General features: G+C 38.9%; 2 protein-coding genes across 2 annotated transcripts; one reads left to right on the forward strand and one right to left on the reverse strand.

Moving 5' to 3' along the window:
• Nucleotides 1–157: 157 nt before the first annotated feature.
• On the forward strand, nucleotides 158–9,603 carry HSPD1 (heat shock 60kDa protein 1 (chaperonin)). Its single transcript, XM_010085313.1, has 11 exons — nucleotides 158–336; nucleotides 3,254–3,506; nucleotides 4,029–4,111; nucleotides 4,798–4,893; nucleotides 5,210–5,303; nucleotides 5,722–5,890; nucleotides 6,251–6,350; nucleotides 7,148–7,393; nucleotides 7,742–7,916; nucleotides 8,505–8,683; nucleotides 8,776–9,603. Exons 1-11 carry the CDS (start codon nucleotides 163–165, stop codon nucleotides 8,926–8,928), a joined length of 1,722 nt encoding a protein of 573 aa, XP_010083615.1. The 5' UTR covers nucleotides 158–162; the 3' UTR covers nucleotides 8,929–9,603.
• Nucleotides 9,604–11,518: 1,915 nt separating this feature from the next.
• COQ10B (coenzyme Q10 homolog B (S. cerevisiae)) lies at nucleotides 11,519–19,087 on the reverse strand. Its single transcript, XM_010085314.1, has 4 exons — nucleotides 18,945–19,087; nucleotides 17,296–17,488; nucleotides 14,670–14,771; nucleotides 11,519–11,689 (listed from the first exon to the last, which is right to left on the reverse strand). The coding sequence occupies exons 1-4, from the start codon at nucleotides 19,064–19,066 to the stop codon at nucleotides 11,519–11,521; spliced, it is 588 nt and encodes a 195-aa protein (XP_010083616.1). The 5' UTR covers nucleotides 19,067–19,087.
• Nucleotides 19,088–19,856: the final 769 nt, after the last annotated feature.

A 19,856-nucleotide genomic window follows, 5' to 3' on the forward strand; every position in this document is an offset into this window, starting at 1 on the left:
CCCCCGGTTACTCGCTGTTGCTTCTGTGTCTCCATTTCAGACAGTCGAAAAAGTTCACTGTCTTTATCATCTGAACTATTTTTCCTTTCTTTTATTTTAGAAGTAGCTGTGGAAGAACATAACGCTTATTTTCTTCTCTGGATTTGTTTTCATCTTTCAGACATGCTCCGTTTATCTACAGTACTCCGTCAGATAAGGCCAGTGTCCAGAGCACTCGCCCCCCATCTAACACGAGCATATGCAAAAGATGTTAAGTTTGGAGCAGATGCTAGAGCCCTTATGCTTCAAGGAGTAGATCTGCTAGCAGATGCTGTAGCTGTCACCATGGGGCCAAAGGTAATGGAAGGTTTGGCATTTATTTTATGTTAACACTTTGATCTAGTTGAAAACACTATAGTAGAAAACAGTTGTTAGTTTTTCCTCCGTACTGGTGCATGATTGCCATCTGTAGATGTAGATAACACAAAAATGTAGGGGTGTAGACACACTACTGCAAGCAGCCATATTCTCACTTTTATCACCTGAACTATCAGAGTATTGTATGTGCTTTTCATAATAACAAAGTAGAATTAATTGGATTGCTGAAAGATGCAGTATATTTGTTTAAACAGCTTGAAGGTTAAGTGGATGTACATAATAGGTTACCATGACTCAGTTGGTAGCCTGTAATGATGCAGTAAGTAATTTAGCTATCTGTATTATGAGGTGGGTTAATAAGCATGTGATTTCTTTTTCCTTTTTTTTTTTTACACATTACAGTTTTGTATGGATTTGCCTTTTAATATTAACAAGGGGAGAGAAACATTGAAAGTGTAACATTGAGTTTTCAGTTGTCTAGTAAATGTTATCAGCTTAAGTGAAATTCCATGGCAGTGGCATTCCCTTGTGTTGCTTATAAGACAATATAGTGTATGATTCTCTGTAAGTTGTAGGTCTCTTGGAAAGCTATCTAATGAATGTATTCTGCATAGTCATGCAATGTGCAGTAAGGCTTGAAGTGAGATTCCTTTCTAAGGAAGAGACACCGATTTTCTCTGGGCTCATAGAAATATGTGTTCGATATAATAGCAGCATATGGATGGCCGTTCTTCTCAAGGCTGCTTGGCCTCTGTAAAATTAATTCATGTATTTCTTGCACGCTTTTGGTGCTCTGTTAGCTTTGTTCAGAGGCAAAAATGCCGTTAGCTGAGCAGATGAAGGTTAAGGAACAGTGATGTCAGCAAGCTGTGGCTGTTTTCCAAAGAGGAACAAAGTTTAAGTGCAGTCACTTCACTTAACTCTTGCTTTTTTGGATCATGTTGCCTTGAGAATGCCTAAGTATAGTTCTAATGCACTGGTTAAAGGGAAATTCCTGATGCAACTTACTGTAACCCTATGGGGTTTTTTTTCCAGTGTTCTCATTTCACCTGCTGTTCTCCATGTGTTTGTAGAAGTTCAGGGATTGCATTATAATGCCTGATTCTGCTTCTGGCATTTTAAGAAGTATCACTCTGGTGAGGAAACTTCCCTCTAGCACTGTTCTATATTTAAAGAAACGTGGTTTGCAATCTCACACAATCTCTCACACAATCTTTTGATACCAGTGTGCACATGTTGATTACGTTGTCAGAAGTAGTTTATGTGAGTACTTGGATTGTTGATATGCAGAACCATTCAGAATGCATAAGTATTTACTGGTTGTAACAGAAACACGAATAAAGAATAGAAACAGAATAAAGAAACATGGATAAAAAGTGTTTGACATCCTTTAATGTGATGGGATAGAAATAGATTTTGTTGTGCTGCTCTCCTCATAGCTACCAAACAAATATTTGGAATAAGATCATGTCAAAATATAGAATAAAATGAACCAAAGAAGCGGAGACTCCATGAAGAACTTCTCAGTAGCAGGATCCTCCAGAGAGAGTTTTCTTACTCTTGAACCACTTTTAGATTTAGGCAAAGTGCAGGTCAAAAAAAATAGCAGTAAGGAGTCAGATGATATGTTATTTTGGAATAATTGTTTAATAGCACAGGGTTAGAATTATGTAAGCTCTTTCACAAGTGAGACATCAGTAACTGAAGCTTAGAATTTCTTCTGCAGCTTCTAGGGATAATTGTACTTCAGAAGCAGTGTAGCCTCGTGCATGGCAGGAATCTCAAGTTAAATCATAGAGGCAGATGCGAGTGGGCTCTGTGAAGCGAGGAACACAGTGTGCCATAGCGGTAGCATTGCTGTATCAGAGCCCTCAGCTAGCTTGCTTGGCATGTGAGCCAAACTCGAGCTGAAGCGATCACACTGGTGTGTGATCAGGTCTGAGCTGGAGCTCAGGCCAGGTGAAGGGACTTGTGCAGGGTCAGCCGGGAGCCGCAGTGGTGAGGTGGGGCAGTTGTTCTCCCTTTCCCTCTTCCAACATCTCCAGCTGTCAGGATGGCTGAAGAGTTTTAGGGCAGGAGTGGACCAGAGGTGGCTCCTTAGATTTCTGCTGCCTCCAGCTAAAACTGGAACATGATTGCTTGGGGAAGCTGTTCCAGCTATGGAATTCACTGGGGAACATGCAGTTTTCTTCTGCAGGTGAATCTGCCCTGTGTTCCCTGTTCAGTACATAGTTTCCCATGTTAACTGTGTCTGCATCTATTCCATAGGGTAGCTCAGCTTTGTAGTTGAATGCAAGTGCACTTTAGGAGGAAAAAAAGCCTGTTAACTTGCAGTGTTTGAGAAATTATTGCAACAGAGTAACACAAACTTAAGTATTCTCAGTCCTCTTTGTTAATCACTAATAAGCTTTGCAAGTCTCTGGTTTGTTTTTTTTTTTCAGAAGGTGCGATGGATTGAACTTTGTATTCCCGTTTTTCAATCACATAGGCTTTTTATTGTGATTTGATGGACTTTTGCAAAGTTAGTTCCGTATGTTGCTATATTTTAATTTTAGGGGGAAATGTCAGTGTTAAGAAGAATCTCTTCAATTATTTTCCTCTGTAAGGCCAGTCTTATTTTAGTTGCAGACTTCCAAGTCTGTGGTATTAAGCATTATGGCTGGGAGATGAAGCCTTGTTCTGTGAAAGTATAAAATCTTTGAGCCATTTTTTCCAGTTTTGCAGAACATTTGTTTTGTATGTGTTTGAAATAAGTCCCAGCTGAAAGCTCTGTGCAAGGTGATGTTTGTGTTCAGCTGTGGCTGTTCAAAAGGATTTTCATCCTCGGGTGGACTCTTAGAGTAACAAGCTGTGGATTATGTGGCTTTGATTTAATATTTGTTCTTTATCACCCTAGGGAAGAACGGTTATTATTGAACAAAGCTGGGGAAGTCCCAAAGTGACAAAAGATGGTGTGACAGTAGCTAAGGCAGTTGACTTAAAAGACAAGTACAAAAATATTGGAGCCAGGTTAGTTCAAGATGTTGCCAACAACACAAATGAAGAAGCAGGAGATGGCACCACTACTGCAACGGTACTTGCGCGTGCTATTGCCAAAGAGGGCTTTGAGAAGATCAGCAAAGGAGCTAATCCAGTAGAAATCAGGAGGGGTAACTTTTCTTTCTTCTTTTTTTAATGTTTAATTGATGTCTTTTTATGTTTTGTATCCCAAATTTGACTGGCTTCCTGAATAAGTTGCCTTTTCAAAGGACCACATAGTCTTATATGAAGAGCAATGCAAAGAGAACCCACTTTTTTCTGTTACGTTGCTTACCCAGAACAATTCTTCATTTTTCTAATCATTTTACTGTTTTCTGTGCAGTTAACTGTTTAAGTTGCCATAAGTAAACTCCGTTTAAAGCTGGTTTTGCATTTGATTAATTTCTGATTAAGTATATAAATAAGTTTGTAAATTTTGATCATGACAGAAAGCATGTCGCACTCAGCTCCAAAAAATGATCCCTGTGTATACAAATGACGATATGGAACTAGAACTACCAGGCACTTGTTCTTGAACGTGTGAACTTGATGCGTTTTTGCTATGTGGACTTTGGTTTGAAACTTGTCTGTTTGTTTTTTTCTGTGCTGTATACCTTTTTTTATTCACTCATGAGTATTCTGTTTGTCATCAGGGGTGATGCTTGCAGTCGATGCTGTCATAGCTGAACTGAAGAAGCTGTCTAAACCTGTTACAACTCCAGAAGAAATTGCACAGGTAAAAAAAAAAAGCATAATTTTAAACCAATTTTATATTGCTGCTGTTCAGAAAAACTTTTGTGAAGTCAGGTTTAAGGGAGCTAGGTTGTGGGTATATGACACCTGAGTATTTTTCCTTGTATATCAAGATTCAGAGTATGTTTCACTGAATGATCTTCATGGTAACATGCTAATTTTCTTGAGTTGTTTAAAATTCCCAGTATTCTGCCTTTAACTTCACTGCTAGATGTTAGTTCAGAAGTAGGTATTTTTCCTGAAGTTTCATTACAAAATGTGGTCTTAAAGCATAACTTTGTGTACTTGGGAAGACCTGACAAGAGTGAAGATGCATTTTTTGGATGGGAGGTGATGGCAGACCTCTGGGGTTCTGTCAGATCTGCTGTGGGAGGCTCAGGTTGAGGTGGGTGCCCAGCTGGGTCTAGGGCACCAGGCGTGCTGGCCTTCATGGCTTATTTCTCCCCACGGCCACAGATCCAGATGGCCTCTGTGTGCTGCCTGGGACCTGGCCCTGTGCTTGAGCTGCCCCAGAGCCGTTCACCCTTCTGATGGAGCTCTTGGATCCTGGTGTGGATGAGCTGCCCGGTCTTGTCAGGAAATGTTAGAATTGAAAATGGTTATTCTGATTGTAGTGAGGAAACAAATTATGTGTATTGTGAAATGAAATTAAATGGCTTATTGTTTCAGGTTGCCACAATATCAGCAAATGGAGATCAGGAAATCGGCAATATAATCTCTGATGCAATGAAAAAAGTGGGACGAAAGGGTGTAATCACTGTCAAGGTAAGAACCAGCAAACATACCAACTAGCTGCAAAGGGACTGTCTCTCTCCAGTTAGGGCTGGCTTTTGTGGCACATGGTGTAGCTGCTGCTGCTTACATACAGTATCCCACTGTAATTCCTACCTCTCTGACTCCTTTATATCAGAGTTTGATTGCTGTTCCCTCTTACGATCCTTTTATTTTGAAGGGGGAAGCACATAAAACTGATGTGTGGTGCAGAGCCTTTCATTCTGTTGTGCCTGATGTGCTAAAATATACTTGTGCTTTTGGTAGTTAATAAAGGGTCTTTAATGTAGCCTTTCTTGCATCTAAACAGGATGGAAAAACTCTAAACGATGAATTGGAAATCATTGAGGGTATGAAATTTGACAGAGGCTACATCTCTCCATATTTTATTAATACAACCAAAGGTGAGTTAACAAAAACGCAGGTCAAATACCTTGCAATGGCTCTTGAAAGTTAGAAATAATTGTACCTCTTACAAAGACTTTACAATCTGTTATACTGCGTACCATGGCAATAGGACAGTGGGGTCATTCCCTGTCAGACTTTCAACTCTTGGTAAAAACTTGAAGTCTGTGGGGTTTTCTTTTTTCTGCTAAGTGTGGACAGTGTCTGTGCTAACATCCAGCTGTCCCTGCAACACTGCAGAACAATGTAGAATTGAAAGTGGAACCTTAAAAAAAAATGATTCCTCTCTCTTTTTTTTAATGATGTGGAAAAGTGCAGCCGTTGCTCCAAAGTAGCTTCTTAAGCTTAAGAGAATGCTTGATATGTTTTTTGTAATCATTGTTGAAATTGTTCCAATAAGGCATGTCGTTTCTGCAGGGCAAAAATGTGAATTTCAGGATGCTTATGTTTTAATCAGTGAAAAGAAAATTTCTAGTGTACAGTCCATAGTTCCAGCTCTTGAAATTGCCAACGCTCACCGCAAACCTTTGGTCATCATTGCTGAAGATGTTGATGGAGAAGCCCTCAGCACTCTAGTCTTGAACAGGTGGGGCTTCAAATCTGGAATTTTACACAAATACTGCTTTTTTTTTCATTTTGTTTTCATCCTTCTGAAGGAATACATGCAACAGCATGCATTTGAGTTTGCTACAGTGTAGCACTGTTGTCTGTTCTCTTGTCAGTACCAAAGGAACAGCAGTTTCTGTACACGGCCATACTTGGCATCAGTTGGGACAGAATTTCAGTTGTTTCCTAACTACCTTTTTGAGCAAAACCAGCTCAGTTTGTGAAGGTGTCTTTGTTTGCTTGATTGCTAGAGCTATACTAAGATAATTAATTGTATTTAGTAATTAGACTCATTCTCTGAACACATGTGGAATGTTGCTCTCTGGATTCTTCTCCTCAGACTGAAGGTTGGTCTTCAGGTTGTTGCTGTAAAAGCACCAGGTTTTGGTGACAACAGGAAAAACCAGCTTAAGGATATGGCAATTGCTACTGGTGGTGCTGTAAGTAATGATGTTTTAATTGGCGTTTTGTTCTAAGAAATGCTAATGGTATTTAAGGAGGAAAAGAAGATGTATTTCCAGGTCCATCATTTGTATTTGCTACGTTGGAGGCTGTGTCCTGTTCTTTCAAAAATGTAACAGTAACTGGTTAGGGTGATGGAGCAGCGTCAAGGAGATTTCTTAGAAATAGTGAAGCTTTCTTCCTGTCTTATAAAACTGATTGTCTCACAATTGTCTGGACTTGAGTATGGCAAATAGAGTTCTTCTAAATGTTTGTAATAGCCTGGATAATTTTCTTTTGTGCTCAACTTCTCAAATAGTTGATGGGCAGGTTTTTGTCCCTTTATGCTGCTTTTTTTTTATACAGACTTAAAAATCACAGCATGATATTGGGATCCAAAGTTTGTTACTGAAATAAAACTTAATGTTTAAGCTAAATGGACCACAAAGTGACAAAACCAGCAATCTCTGTTGTGAAGTCACTTTACTGCCAATATTCATAACTTCTCGAAATATGAGGAGGATGCTGTAACACAACTCTACTTTCCAGGCCCTTTGAATCTGAGTTACATTAGTCAGCCATGAATGAGAGGTTGCTAGCTCCCGGCTCTGTGAGGGCCAGTTTGTGAGGTACCTGCATGCCTGGGCTCTTAGAAGGGCAGAGTTTTGTTCAGCTTAGTTACAGTAGTGTGATTATTTTGCACAGTTAGCCTGCCGTATGTGTTCATGTGTCTAGAAATAAAAAAATAATGTGTGGAGAAGCTGTGAATTCCAACTTTCCACATAATTTGTTTCAGGTGTTTGGAGAAGAGGGTTTGACCCTAAATGTAGAAGATATTCAGCCTCATGACTTTGGTAAAGTTGGCGAGGTCATTGTGACAAAAGATGACACCATGCTTCTAAAGGGGAAAGGTGAAAAGGCTCAAATTGAAAAACGTATTCAAGAAATTATTGAACAGCTAGAAGTTACCACAAGTGACTATGAAAAAGAGAAACTGAATGAGCGATTGGCCAAACTCTCTGATGGAGTAGCAGTATTGAAGGTGAGATGCTAAACTTTGTAGGAAGAGAGCAGCATCAGTCCTTTATTGCTAACCTAAGTTACTACTGTGCAGCTGTCTTGTAATCTTGGCAGTTGATTTGGATAAGGAATTTGTTTTCTACAGTGCTACACTTTGGTGTTAAGAAGCTGATGAATTAATCAGCTAAAACTGTGTGTTTACAAAAGAACACTGCCAGTACAGGAGGGCATGGCTTTGCTTTCTGGCACCTTGCCGTTAATGACTCGGGTTGGCTATTGAAGTTTGTTGCTGTGGCAGCAGTTCCGCAGCCAGCAGTGCTCTCCATCGGGGTCCTTGCGTGGACCTTGATGTGCAGCTTGTTTGTTGTAGGTTGGTGGCACAAGTGATGTTGAAGTGAATGAGAAGAAAGACAGGGTTACTGACGCCCTGAACGCCACCCGTGCTGCTGTGGAGGAAGGCATCGTTCCGGGTGGTGGCTGTGCATTGCTTCGCTGCATTCCAGCATTAGATGCTTTAGCTCCAGCCAATGAAGATCAGAAAATTGGTAAGTAATTTGCTTTAAAGTGTGTGTGGAAGTGTAAAGAAAATACTTTCTTCTGTCCTGAGGTTTTATAAGATGAAATACAGATTGCTTTCAGTGAGGTCTTAGTTACCTGATCTTGAGAGCCTCATATCCGCTTGGAATGGCGGTCACTGCTTTACAGTGGGAAGGAGCTTTTGCTGTGTCCCTAACTTGGTTATGGAAAAAGCTGGTAAAACTCCAGCTGCAGTACCCCCTGCAAAGAACTGCAATCCATTAAACCATTAAGTTGACTGTTACAGCCATGTCAGACAGACAAAATCTTAGAATGCTGAAGAGATGGTGTGGCAAATGAAATGGAAAAAGGCTTTGTGCCATGTTACAGTAATAATGCTCCTTACTGCCTTATGCATGTGAATATCCTGCAGTGATTTCCTTTGTTGACAAATATCAAGTAGCAGAGAACTTCTGTTCCCTGGAAGTGGTAAAAATAGCTGATGTTCTTGCTTCAGGGTTCTCTCTTTTTGTATTTATCCCCAGCACGTGAAGGCATGCCTTGGCAATAGGAGCAGCATATATAATGTGTAATCCTAAACATCCTTTTTCTTACAGGCATTGAAATAATAAAGAGAACGCTGAAAATCCCAGCAATGACTATTGCAAAGAATGCAGGTGTTGAAGGATCATTAATAGTTGAAAAAATCCTGCAGAGTCCAGCAGAAATTGGCTACGATGCGATGCTCGGGGACTTTGTAAATATGGTAGAAAAAGGAATCATAGACCCAACAAAGGTAACCTAAAATAGTCTTTAATTCTCAGCTTTCCTTCTTCCTGTCTCACGTGATAGTCAGCAGGTATTAAGTTATTTCTTTCCTATTTTTAGGTTGTCAGAACTGCTCTGATGGACGCTGCAGGTGTTGCGTCTCTCTTATCAACAGCAGAAGCAGTGGTGACTGAAATTCCTAAAGAAGAAAAGGAGTCGGCAATGGGAGGAATGGGTGGGATGGGTGGAGGAATGGGAGGTGGCATGTTCTAATTCCTGGGATGGGGACACATCATGAGCTGTGCTGTTGAAGACTGATAGTTCTGACTCTAAAAACTTCAGATGTCAGCGGAAGGGGGTGGATAGTGACTGAAGTGAGGCTGGTGTTTAAAAGAATCACTGTAACCATCAGTTACTGGATTTCATTTAACACACGTGTAATTGTTTACAGTCATTGTCCATGCCTACAGATAATTTATTTTGTATTTTTTGAATAAAGACATTTCTACATTCCTGATAACTGGGTGCAAGATCCATCTCCCAAGGTCCTGATTTAAATTTAATTAAGGCACTTGATATTCTGTTTCAGAATTTATTGGTGCTTGCCAGTACTAGGAAGAACTTGGAAGTCACTGTGCGTGAGACTAGACAATTGTGTATGAAGTAGGCAAATATACAATTATGTGACCTTTATGTAATAAAACAAACTGCTCAAAAGTTATGAAATGTATCATCTTATTCATCTGCACACAAAGCCATAGTCATGGGAGAACCTTGACAGCCTGCTGCTGCTTCCAAGATTTACTAGAAATCTGTCACTCATGCTTGGGCATTTCCCTCCAGGAAACATTCCTTTATCTAGAATGTTTCTCAGAAATACAAGTTATTTTAATTTTGGTAAGAAATATCTAAGTTGAACTGACACTACAGTTCTTTGAAATATTAAACTGCTATTAAAATAAGGCACGTGCACTGACTTTTTTTGCCCTGTCTGTAGTGCTTGTTTCGTGTGCTGGAACAGGCCTTGTGCATCTTTCACAGGACTGTGGGAGGGCATGAAACAGGTAAGTTGTCTTTGCTGAGAAAGGGTTGTGGGTTTGTTAAATTGTTTGTTCTCTTGCTCAGGTGTAGTGTGTGGTTACCTGATTGCCTTGAGACTTCCAGTCTTGTCTTCCAGCTGTCTAGTAATGGGCTCTGGGATCTATTTTGAATTATTTTGTACTAGATGCTGCTTTATCCTTAAAGTGACAGCTTGCTTTGCCACCTACTGTCTTCAACCTGACACAGCTAATAACATTGATGTGTGAAGTCTCTTCTGCTTTCCAAATTTCAAAACAATGGTGTTCCCAAACTTCTGTTTATCTCCAATTGTCCCAACAAACAAAATTCCTTTACAACTTAATTCAGTGCTGCAAAGCTGACCTCTTAATCCAGCTGTTAACTTTCACCAGCTTTCTACCTTTAATAAGAACTTGCAGCTGTCACTTTCACCAGCTTCCTACCTTTATTGAATAAGAACTACCCTTCAGAGACAGGAGGTGTGAAATTTCAGTTGCTCTTTCCGGAAAAGTCTCTAAATGGTCTGAAACTGTTTCAGAGCTGTCTTTGTCCTGGAACATATCTATGTCATTGTGTACACTATTCTGTACTAACCATCTGGATTACAGACACTTTGGACTAAGGGTCAGCTTCAACACCTGAAGCTTCACCTTATTTCAGTAAGGAAATGTGGTAATGCAAGGCAGCACAGAGACAGGATTTTAAATCTGTTCAAACCTATTCAATTTCTTCAGAGACTGGAAAGAGAATACTAATGTCAGGAACAGAACTACTGAAAATTACTTTAATCAGGTCAGCTGGTATTACTGTAATGGACTGATAAGTAAAGGGTAGTATGGTACTGGAAAAAACCCTCAGAACTAAGGTTTAGCTCTCTTGGTTTTTAATGAGAACTGGCCCTGGGTGTGCTTAATCTGCAGTAAGCGGGGGACATCTTCCCTCCTTCCAGGCAGGACAGAACTGTGGAACAGAATGTTGTGCATCTGTGCCCTAGTTCTCAAAGAGGTAACACTAACTTGGTTTAAAGATGTGTTTGAACTGGGAACTGTGCATTAGATGTGTAACAGTGAAAGAGGGGCAGGCAGGCAAGTTCAGCCTGCCAGCCGTACTACAGATTTATCAGTGGCTGGAGCCCAGACAGCTGAGAACCACTGGCCAAAGCTGAAACTGCTGCACTCAAATTACAGTACTCCTTACGTTACATGTATTATGTTTAATTTCTGAAAACTCAAAGAGGGCTCAGGCTGTGCTGTTTTTGATTTGGCAGTTGCTGGTCAGAGTCCAACAGCAGCTGGGGACTCCTGAGTTACCCTTGCCATTCATTTGGATTAAAAGCACCTGCTACTCAGTGCTCCACAAACTGTTCCGTACTCAGCAAAACCAGAACGTCAGTTTCCCTTTGCTTGGCCAGAACTGGCCAGTTCATGCTGTTAAGTTACATTCACACTACTAATAACTTAAACTTGAGTTAATATGTTACAACGCTGAAAAAACTCCATAAGCTGGGATAAGGCAGAACTTACACTGTGATTACACAAACCATTTGGCAAGTTAATAAACAGCAGCCTGAGCTATCTTGTGTTACAGTAGCTAACCATTGCCTGTTACTCCTATCACTTTAAGTTGCACTTGATTGCAGCTTGAACATTATATATACATCTGGCTGAACCAGTGTGTTTTGTACAGTATAAAATCACACACAAAGCTCAGATATGAAATAAGTGCCCCAAAAGAGGAGCGTGGTACCTCTTGTACAAATGAAGTGTACAAACAAGTTTATGACAGGTTGTTAAACTTTTCCCTTTTATGATGTCTGATGAACTTCATGAAGCATTAGCTCCCGAGGTATGACTGTTTCTGGGCCGTGGAGTTTGGATGCTCTTCTTTCAAAGGCAGCTACCATCTTCTTTACCACTTCATCAAAAAATAGTGTAGCGAGTTTTGAGTGTAGAAGTGAACGAAATTCAAAAGAAATCTGTTTAAGAAAATAGAGAAGAATTGTTTTTACTCTATTTACTGTTACAGTAAAATGCTGTTACAAATAGACAACTTCATTAAAGTATCTCCAGCTAGTGTGTGTGACAAAAAGCCTCAGTCCTTGGTCGGAGGACTGTGTCCCTGGGCATTTCAGTTAGAAGAATCATTTAATTCAGTTCTCTGAAGTAATCATTTCTATTTATCTAAATTGTATTTTACTTGAATAATGCATCAAAAACCATACGTAAAATATTTAGGACAATGAAAAACTATTGACAAACAATAACTCAGTTACTTTGCACACAGAATTCACTTGGGGGACAAAAGTTGTCTGAAGAAAATCCTGTGTGGCAAGACAGCAGACTTACAGGTAAGCTGGAGCAAACCCAAGAGGCATTTAAAAGCAGCTCAAAATAGTTACCTATTAAATACCAACATGTTAAATCAGTCTTTCCATCTTGGTAGCTGTAGTTATGGTATGTTCAAATGAGCAATTTGCTGACTAAAGCTACACATTTGTTTTTACATGCTATGTCTCCTGCCTGAACACCTCCCAGTCTCAACCTTTGCTGTCCTGACTCAGGCAGTCAAGAGTCAGAGGACAGCCATACTGGTTAAGTCCTCTATACCAAGCCCTCAGGCCATATACGGCAGTGCTCTGAACTGAACTTCTACCTTTTCTTTTAGCTTCTGAAGCTACTGCCGCAGTTAACCCTTACTGCAAGGGCACAGGGAGTTGGCTTTCTCCACCTTCAAAATAAAAGGCAATTTTAATGTCAAATAGCCTTCAATTATGCTTTTGTACTGTGCTGGCCTTCAGTCCAGTTAAATAACATTCCCCTAAGGCTATGGAATCACATTGTTTTGGAATACACAGATTCCTGAAAGTAGTACAGAATTTTCATGAAGAGAAACAGGTTGCTCTTCTGTAATGTTACCATTTCTCCTGCTGTAGCATATCTTTTGCATTGAGATTTAAGTATTTTTGTCATTCTTGAGAAATCAGCAGATTAAATGTCAAATGGAGCAAAGGCAGGTTCTCTCAAATTGGTTGTGAGTAATGCATGTTAACTGCAAAACAGGAGCATAGAGGTAATTAAGCTATTTGGACTGCAAGCCAAGTGTAGCTTCATTTACATTTGCTTGACCTCAAGCATCAGTAAAATTAACATGCCTTTTGAAAGTCTAAGAGTTGTAATTTAGAGCCTGTAGAGTTCTGCAGAGCAGGGATAATGAGTTTGGCATCATGTTCAGTAACTACATAAAAAACTTGAGGTATGGTATACATTTACAAATTTTACAGGTAGTAAAAATGGCGGTGTGCTTCAGTCCATATCCCAAATCATTTAAGAGCTAAAAACGAACTAGAAAAGTTCCCTGCTGTACGTGTGTCTCCTGGCATCAGTCTGGCAGACGGAATACAGGGAACCAGCATAACCCAAAACTCAAGTTACATTTTCTAAAGCAAACAAGCGTTCTTGAAATCAAAGTTTTCTCTCGAGTATTTGCAGTTACACAGTATGTTTGGAGAAGCATGTTGTGAAATGCTTATTGTTGCTATCTGCACAGGCCAAGAGGCGAGCAGCACAGCAGGTCAGTAACTAGCAAGGATTAGTCAGAGTCCTTACAGACTTGCCTTTGCGAGACAACCCCCTGCGTAGCTGGCTACGTTTTCTTCTGCCAGCTCAAAATGGGGTAAGCAGTAAGAAGTATCCATAGTGTTTCCCCAAGAAAGTGAAAATATCCATGTTAAGACCAGTTTTGACTTCCTTTAACTGAAGTTCTTGACCTGGAGTGTCAAAAGGTGGCTTTGGCAGCAGAGGGGAAAAAAGTTTTCCTCACGGACTCAGTATTTAGATTATTGGGTTTAAACACTTGCTTAATTCAAATTTTCTCAACTGATTTATGGCTTGGGTTAACAGCTAGCTTATGTACTGGTTTGTAGAAGGAACTGATGCTTATTTGCCTGGAGAAATTCAAATACCGTGAGCAAATAATATGCAAATATCGTTGACAAATCCTATGAGAAAGATATATTTTGAATGCCTATAGATTCATTTTTACTGTTGAACTGTATGAAGTGCAATACAGCAATAAGCTGAGAGTTGTTAACCCAAGGAGACCGATGTACTAGTTTATAATTACTCCAAAAGCTCTTTTTCCTATTTACAGAAGATAATTTTTAAAGTGGCATATCCCAGTAGATGGCAGCAGGATCAACCCGTTTCTGTGTACTTTCATAGCCTGTTCTGAACCCCAGCTTAGTTAAGTGCTCAAGGCAACGCCTACTCTTAACACTATAGCATGTAAAAAAAATGTGATGACAGAATAAACAGACAAAATGGAAAAGAAATAACTTGAGTGGAAAACTACTTGTCTAGAAGTAACGGGCTAAATCAGATACTGGATTTAAAGAACAATAGTTTTGAGCTGCAGTGACATCCCATCAGACTAGAAAGACAGCAAAAATTTATTATACCTGTATTGAGAAGGAAGGAGTAAGACTTAAAATACATGAAACAGTAAAATTGAAAGCCAGGAAACTAAACTGACCAAAACTGCAGGCCAAACAGGACGGATGGGAGAACACCTACTTTCTAGTAACAGGACCACTTAGGCTGTAGACTAATTAAAGGAAATAACAAAGTATATTTAGTATTTCTCTCTCTGTATTTGACTGTCTAAAAATTTCAGCCTGTTTAGAATTGTATGGTGAGAGGTACCGGTCCCTATTTCATTTCATGATGTGCAGATATCTCGCAGAAGATTGCTGTTTCTAAAGGACATTGTAGTGGTTTCCATGTGGCAAAGTTTGCAAAAATTTTTTTGGATAGTAGTGACCAAGACTAACTTTTCTTTGTCTATGTGTTTAAAAAAAGAGTCAGTACCAGGCATTTAAAAAAAAAAAAAAGCACAGCTGAAGATACTGTTTCTATGCCCTGTTCCTAGCATATTGTAGTCTTAATTACAATACTTACTGAAAAATCCAATGTACATGTCCTTGGATAACCAGGGATACCTGGGCTGAAACGCCACACTGTTTCCAGGTGATTAAATAATTTTCCATCTGTGCAGGATGCCTAAAATAAAATTTTAAAAGTCAAGCTACAATTAGGCTTTTACAGATGTGATAAAAGGGGAATTACTGACATTTGCATTTGTGTTTTGTTAGACAGTGAACGTCATGGCATAGTTAAAATTATTCTTATAGTGCAGCCAGCATGAGATCCCATTTGCACAGTGTCATTTATGGCAAAATAATAGAATTCCTTTTAAGGGAGATGAAAGGCTTGTGTTGAGAGTCATAAAACATATCTCTAGCATACTGCACAGAACACCAAAATGATGCTAATGCTATATACCGGAATGTTGAACATGACTGCTCTAAGCAAAGGATATGAATATTTACTGGATTTGTTTTGTTTTGTTTTTTTTTCATTACATGGATAGAATTTTATATATACTGATTTATAGACTGGTAATCTTGGGCTATAGGAATGCTTAGCATCAAAACAAATCTGATTAAAGACGAACTCCAAACATCTTCTGTCACAGGATTCTATTGTGATGGAGAGCTGCCACGAAGTCAGTACGACTATACACTCAAGTCCATAATCAGCTTATACATTGGCTTTAAATTACCGGCAAGCCATGCCTAGCTAGCATTTCAGGAGTGCTTACATACAATCTTCCTTTAAAACAACAATGTATTTGCAGTAGCTGGCTTCATAGTTTTCATGGCAATAGGGTCCTTATTTTCACTCATTTTGCTTTTAGCACATATAGCTAATTTTGCGTGGCTATATTTATAATAGAAAAAGATTGAAAGACATATACTTCAAAATCATCCAAATATGTATCCCAATTGGTGTTGAATTTCTACAGAGAATTTCTGTAACTTTTAACTCTTTTTTTACAAGTTCTTACTGTTACCACAAGCTGCTCCAACAAGAGTACCGATTATGAACAGGTGTTGCTTATGGTTTGAAAGCCGTGGTAAGGTAAGCCATCTCAAAGACTAGTCAGCTGCACAAAAACACCTACAGATTTCTGCCCAGGAACAAGATGCAGCGCCTTGCTGCTTCTACTGAAAGGGGAGGAGCAGAGGGAAGATTAGTCACAAGGAGCGGGGCTTCCTTTTCCTGCTGCTGCCAAAACCACAGGAAGAATGGGAAAAGTGCCAGTGTCTCCCCTTTGCTCCCAACCTTATAAGTAGCAAACTCACTCCGTGCTTTCCTCTGCAGCAAGAGCTGCTGCTACCGGTCTGATTTTTCCATTGCTCAAGCACTGCTGCCATAAGCAACAACTCTGTGCTCATATTGTCACCACCAGTAGCCTGCTATGCTAGACCACCATGCAAGCTGCCTTTGCTCAGTTATTTCTGAGGGCAGTGAAGTAGTCCAAACACACAGTCGCTTCTCTAGAAATGTTCCTACAATTATACAAACGTAATGTAAACTTCTAGGAAAAATAATCCCAGCAGAGAAAAGGCTAATAGGTCTAGGAGAAGGAAATCTAAATAAATTGTTCTCCTCACCACTTTCATGGTCTTTTCTGAGACAAGAAAATCCTCTTTTGAGTGAATTGGAGGGAAAAAGAGTTAGTAAGCCAATCTGATAGCCAGTCTTGTCAGGGAAGAGTAGAAAGGGAAAGCAGCCAGCATGTAAAATGCAGATTTTCCACTGTAGCTGTTCAACTTAATAAATAAAGTTTTTTTTTTTCTTTCCAGCATCAGTAAATACCTTGAATAAAGGTACTTTGCATATTCCCTTTCCAATTCATGTCTCCCCTGTACATAAGAAACCCAGTTTCTGTTTTGAGCAGTGTCTCTTAAGAGGAAGCCTAGAAAAGAGTAGTGAAATAGGATATCCAAACAATTATCTTCAACAGCAATCAGCTGTTGTAATTCCACTAGTTATTCCAAAAAGATCTGCCACATGAAGGGAGAGGCAGTTTTGCTGCAAGGAACCTGTTCTGACCTGTTCCTAACCAAAACAGGTTTGAACATATAAGGCAAACTAGTCAGAAGATCCAGACATCATTTGAAATTTCTCCCTTAATACTTTCAGTTACTATTTTTGAAAAGCTGAAAAGAGGAGAAATACAAATGTTTCTCTTCTGAACAAATTAATTCTAAGAAATTTACTTCAAATCCACTCGTATTTTCTCATCAATACACTGAGTAACAAGTTCTTCAGCAGATCCTACGCTTAAGACTTCTCATATTAGCTAGTTAAAATTGTCAGGAGAAAAGTGATGACATACCAATTTTGCTAAGGCATCGGAAGCTAGAGTTGTCAAAGATAATTTTTAAGTCAGTACTAATTTTGCATTTAGAGAAAAATGGTTTATCTTCATTCATGGATGCTAGCTTCTCCAGAAAAAGGAAATTAAAAAGCAATTCCTCGCCACCCTCATTTGGCAGCTTATGTTTTAAAAGCACATTCATATTCTCTCCAGCTAACCTAAGTCTTTAAACAAAAGCAACACAAGTTCTGAGCCACACAAGGAACTTCCAGAATCAATTTTGTTTTGAGGCACAAGTAAATTATTTGAATTTCAACAAAAGTTATGGAAAGATACAGCTAAGAAAAAAAAAATTACCTTAACTAAATGTGGTTTCACTAGGGTAATAACTGACGTATATCTCTCTACTACAGGAGGGAATCCTACTTCTAGCTGTGCTTTGCAGTATCCAGAGCGCTTTGATAATACATCTGATTTCTTACACCAAGGAACAAATAGTTTGTAATTCTCCACAACAGCAACAACTTCATACATTTCCTGCATAGAGTATCTGGAAACAGAAACACAAACATTATTTACAAGGTATTTTAATTTCAAAATCAGTATTAAAAAGTTTCAAAGATGGTATAAATGGCAGCTTGGAAGGTGAACACACAGTTACCTGAAAACAGTAACACTGTTTTTGGAAATTAAAAAGAGAAAAAAAATACAATAAACTGGTAAAAGTCTTTGCATAAAGATGCAAAACATCACACAACACCCAGCAGTAAAGTTAGTGAACAGTGAACCTGGTGTCTGCTACTTTCTGCATCATCAGCTAAATACACACACATTTCAAATGGAAAAATAGTTTTTCCAGCACAGCCGTCTTCATTTAGGTAGATCTTAGATATTCCACACCAAGAAACTACACTTCATGGCTACCAAGAAGAGGTGTATTAAAACAAAAGGGCTATATTTCATAATGTTTAAATCAAGGAACAGTACTTCCACATTTTAGCCCAAATAAAAAAGCTTAATTAAAAAATACATGCAATGGAAAAACCTCACAACATCACAGAATGGTGGAGGTTGGAAGGGACCTCTGGAGGTCATCTTGTCCAATACCCCTGCTCAAGCAGGATTTTGAAATCATATGAAAAAATACAATGGCAACATTTTAGTTGATTCTGCTTTAACATGGCAAGGTATTACATAGCTACGGTTTTTAATTTTTAGTTCTGATTCACAAAAGAATTGAAGCACATTCTTAATTCCATCTGTGTTTAAAAGTGAGTGTATGTTCAACAGTACTCAACACTGAGTACTATTGGACAAAGGCTCTTTTTAAGCAACTGTGCAAAATCTGTTGCAGTTCAAGAATTCTCTCATAAATTAATGTTACATATAGTAAAAAAAATTATGCTAACAATTCATACTATTGTGGACCAGAGACTGAGGGCAGATCCCAGTCTGAGTTAATGTACTGTAATTTTCCCACTAGCTTTAGGGCAAACAGGATTTTAAAATCTTTTTCCATGCGCCTAAGCTTCTTCATCACATAACTAATTCTTTTCTTTCTTCTAAAGAAAGAAGAAAATCTCAACAAGTGAGAAGTACATCATAATGCGATTGCAAACATTAGCATGTATTAGAGACAGCAGGGAACAGGCAGTTTTCACACCTGTTGGTTTATTTCCATTTCACCAGATGAAATCAAGAGCGTATTCTTCCCTTTCAGGGTTGTTTGTGTTTTGTCAGGGAATAGAAGGGTTGTTTCTGCTGTTTCTTTCTATGGGGCAAGGGGTTTGGGTTCCTGCATTTTTTTTTTATACTCAATTTCAGACTGGAAAGCCTGATCGCTACAAATGTTGAAAGTCAAAATTCCTAGTCTCCAACTGGGCAGAGTCACAGGGACCTGTGTCATCAGGGATGCTCAGTCTTTGAACTTCTAGTATTTCAGATTAATCACAGCAAACACAAAACTGATAAGCATATAAAGTCTCTTTCCACACTTCTATACAAACCCTATAATTCTTCTTTCAGAATATTCTTTTCTTTTATTTACTAGTGGTGCAGCAAGCTTGAAGAAAGTTCTTGAAAAGGTATGGCTCATTACAGGTACTTGCAAAGGAGACATTCTGGTCATCAGAATACCACAAGACGCCAAGTGCCTGGAACAGTGAAAATGCTTTTAGATGTGTTTCATATTAGCAAAATAAATAACAACATACTCAGGTGAGACAAACAATCTGTTGTATAACATTCCAGAAAATGTCAGATTCAGATGGAAAAACAAAGGCCCGTAACAGTATACAAAGTGTTAAAAATACAAGGGGGACTTTTTTTTTCCGTAGGAGAAACTAAAAATAGCCCCCAGTCACGAGAAAAGTAACTGGCAGAGTAAAATACAAAGGCCCCCATTAAACATTGGCTTCATGCCAGCCTCAGTTCATGTACAAGCTTCATATGCGCTTAATTTGCAGAACAGGCTTTCTTAATAGCAAAATCAAGGCATAGTGTGCAATACTTTACCCTTTTAGAATACAGAAAGAGAAGGTTCCACTTGGAGATACAAAGTTGAACTCTGCTATAATCACTCTGCTGCCCTCCTTCTCTTAAAAGGACAGTTTCATTTTAAAAGTCCTTTTTCAGAAAGTGCATTGCTCACCCAGCTTTCAATATTTCCTTCAGAAAATGTCATGCAAAACCTTGGACACAGTGTTTTCATAAATAAAACTTGAATTACCTTTAAAAATGTTGTAATTCTAAGATTGCACTTCCATGTTCTCTGTGAATATCTACACTAAAATCTAACAAATATTGTGATTGATAGCTCTGTTCTGATAAATTATTGATTTTTGCCAAGATCAAGTCAGTTAAGATGCAAAATGCTACCTCAAAAGCTCCCTTTTTTGACACAAGGAAGTTAAAAATGA

This window comes from Pterocles gutturalis, unplaced genomic scaffold (genome assembly GCF_000699245.1).
Source record: "Pterocles gutturalis isolate BGI_N339 unplaced genomic scaffold, ASM69924v1 scaffold51095, whole genome shotgun sequence".
NCBI lineage: Eukaryota > Metazoa > Chordata > Aves > Pterocliformes > Pteroclidae > Pterocles > Pterocles gutturalis.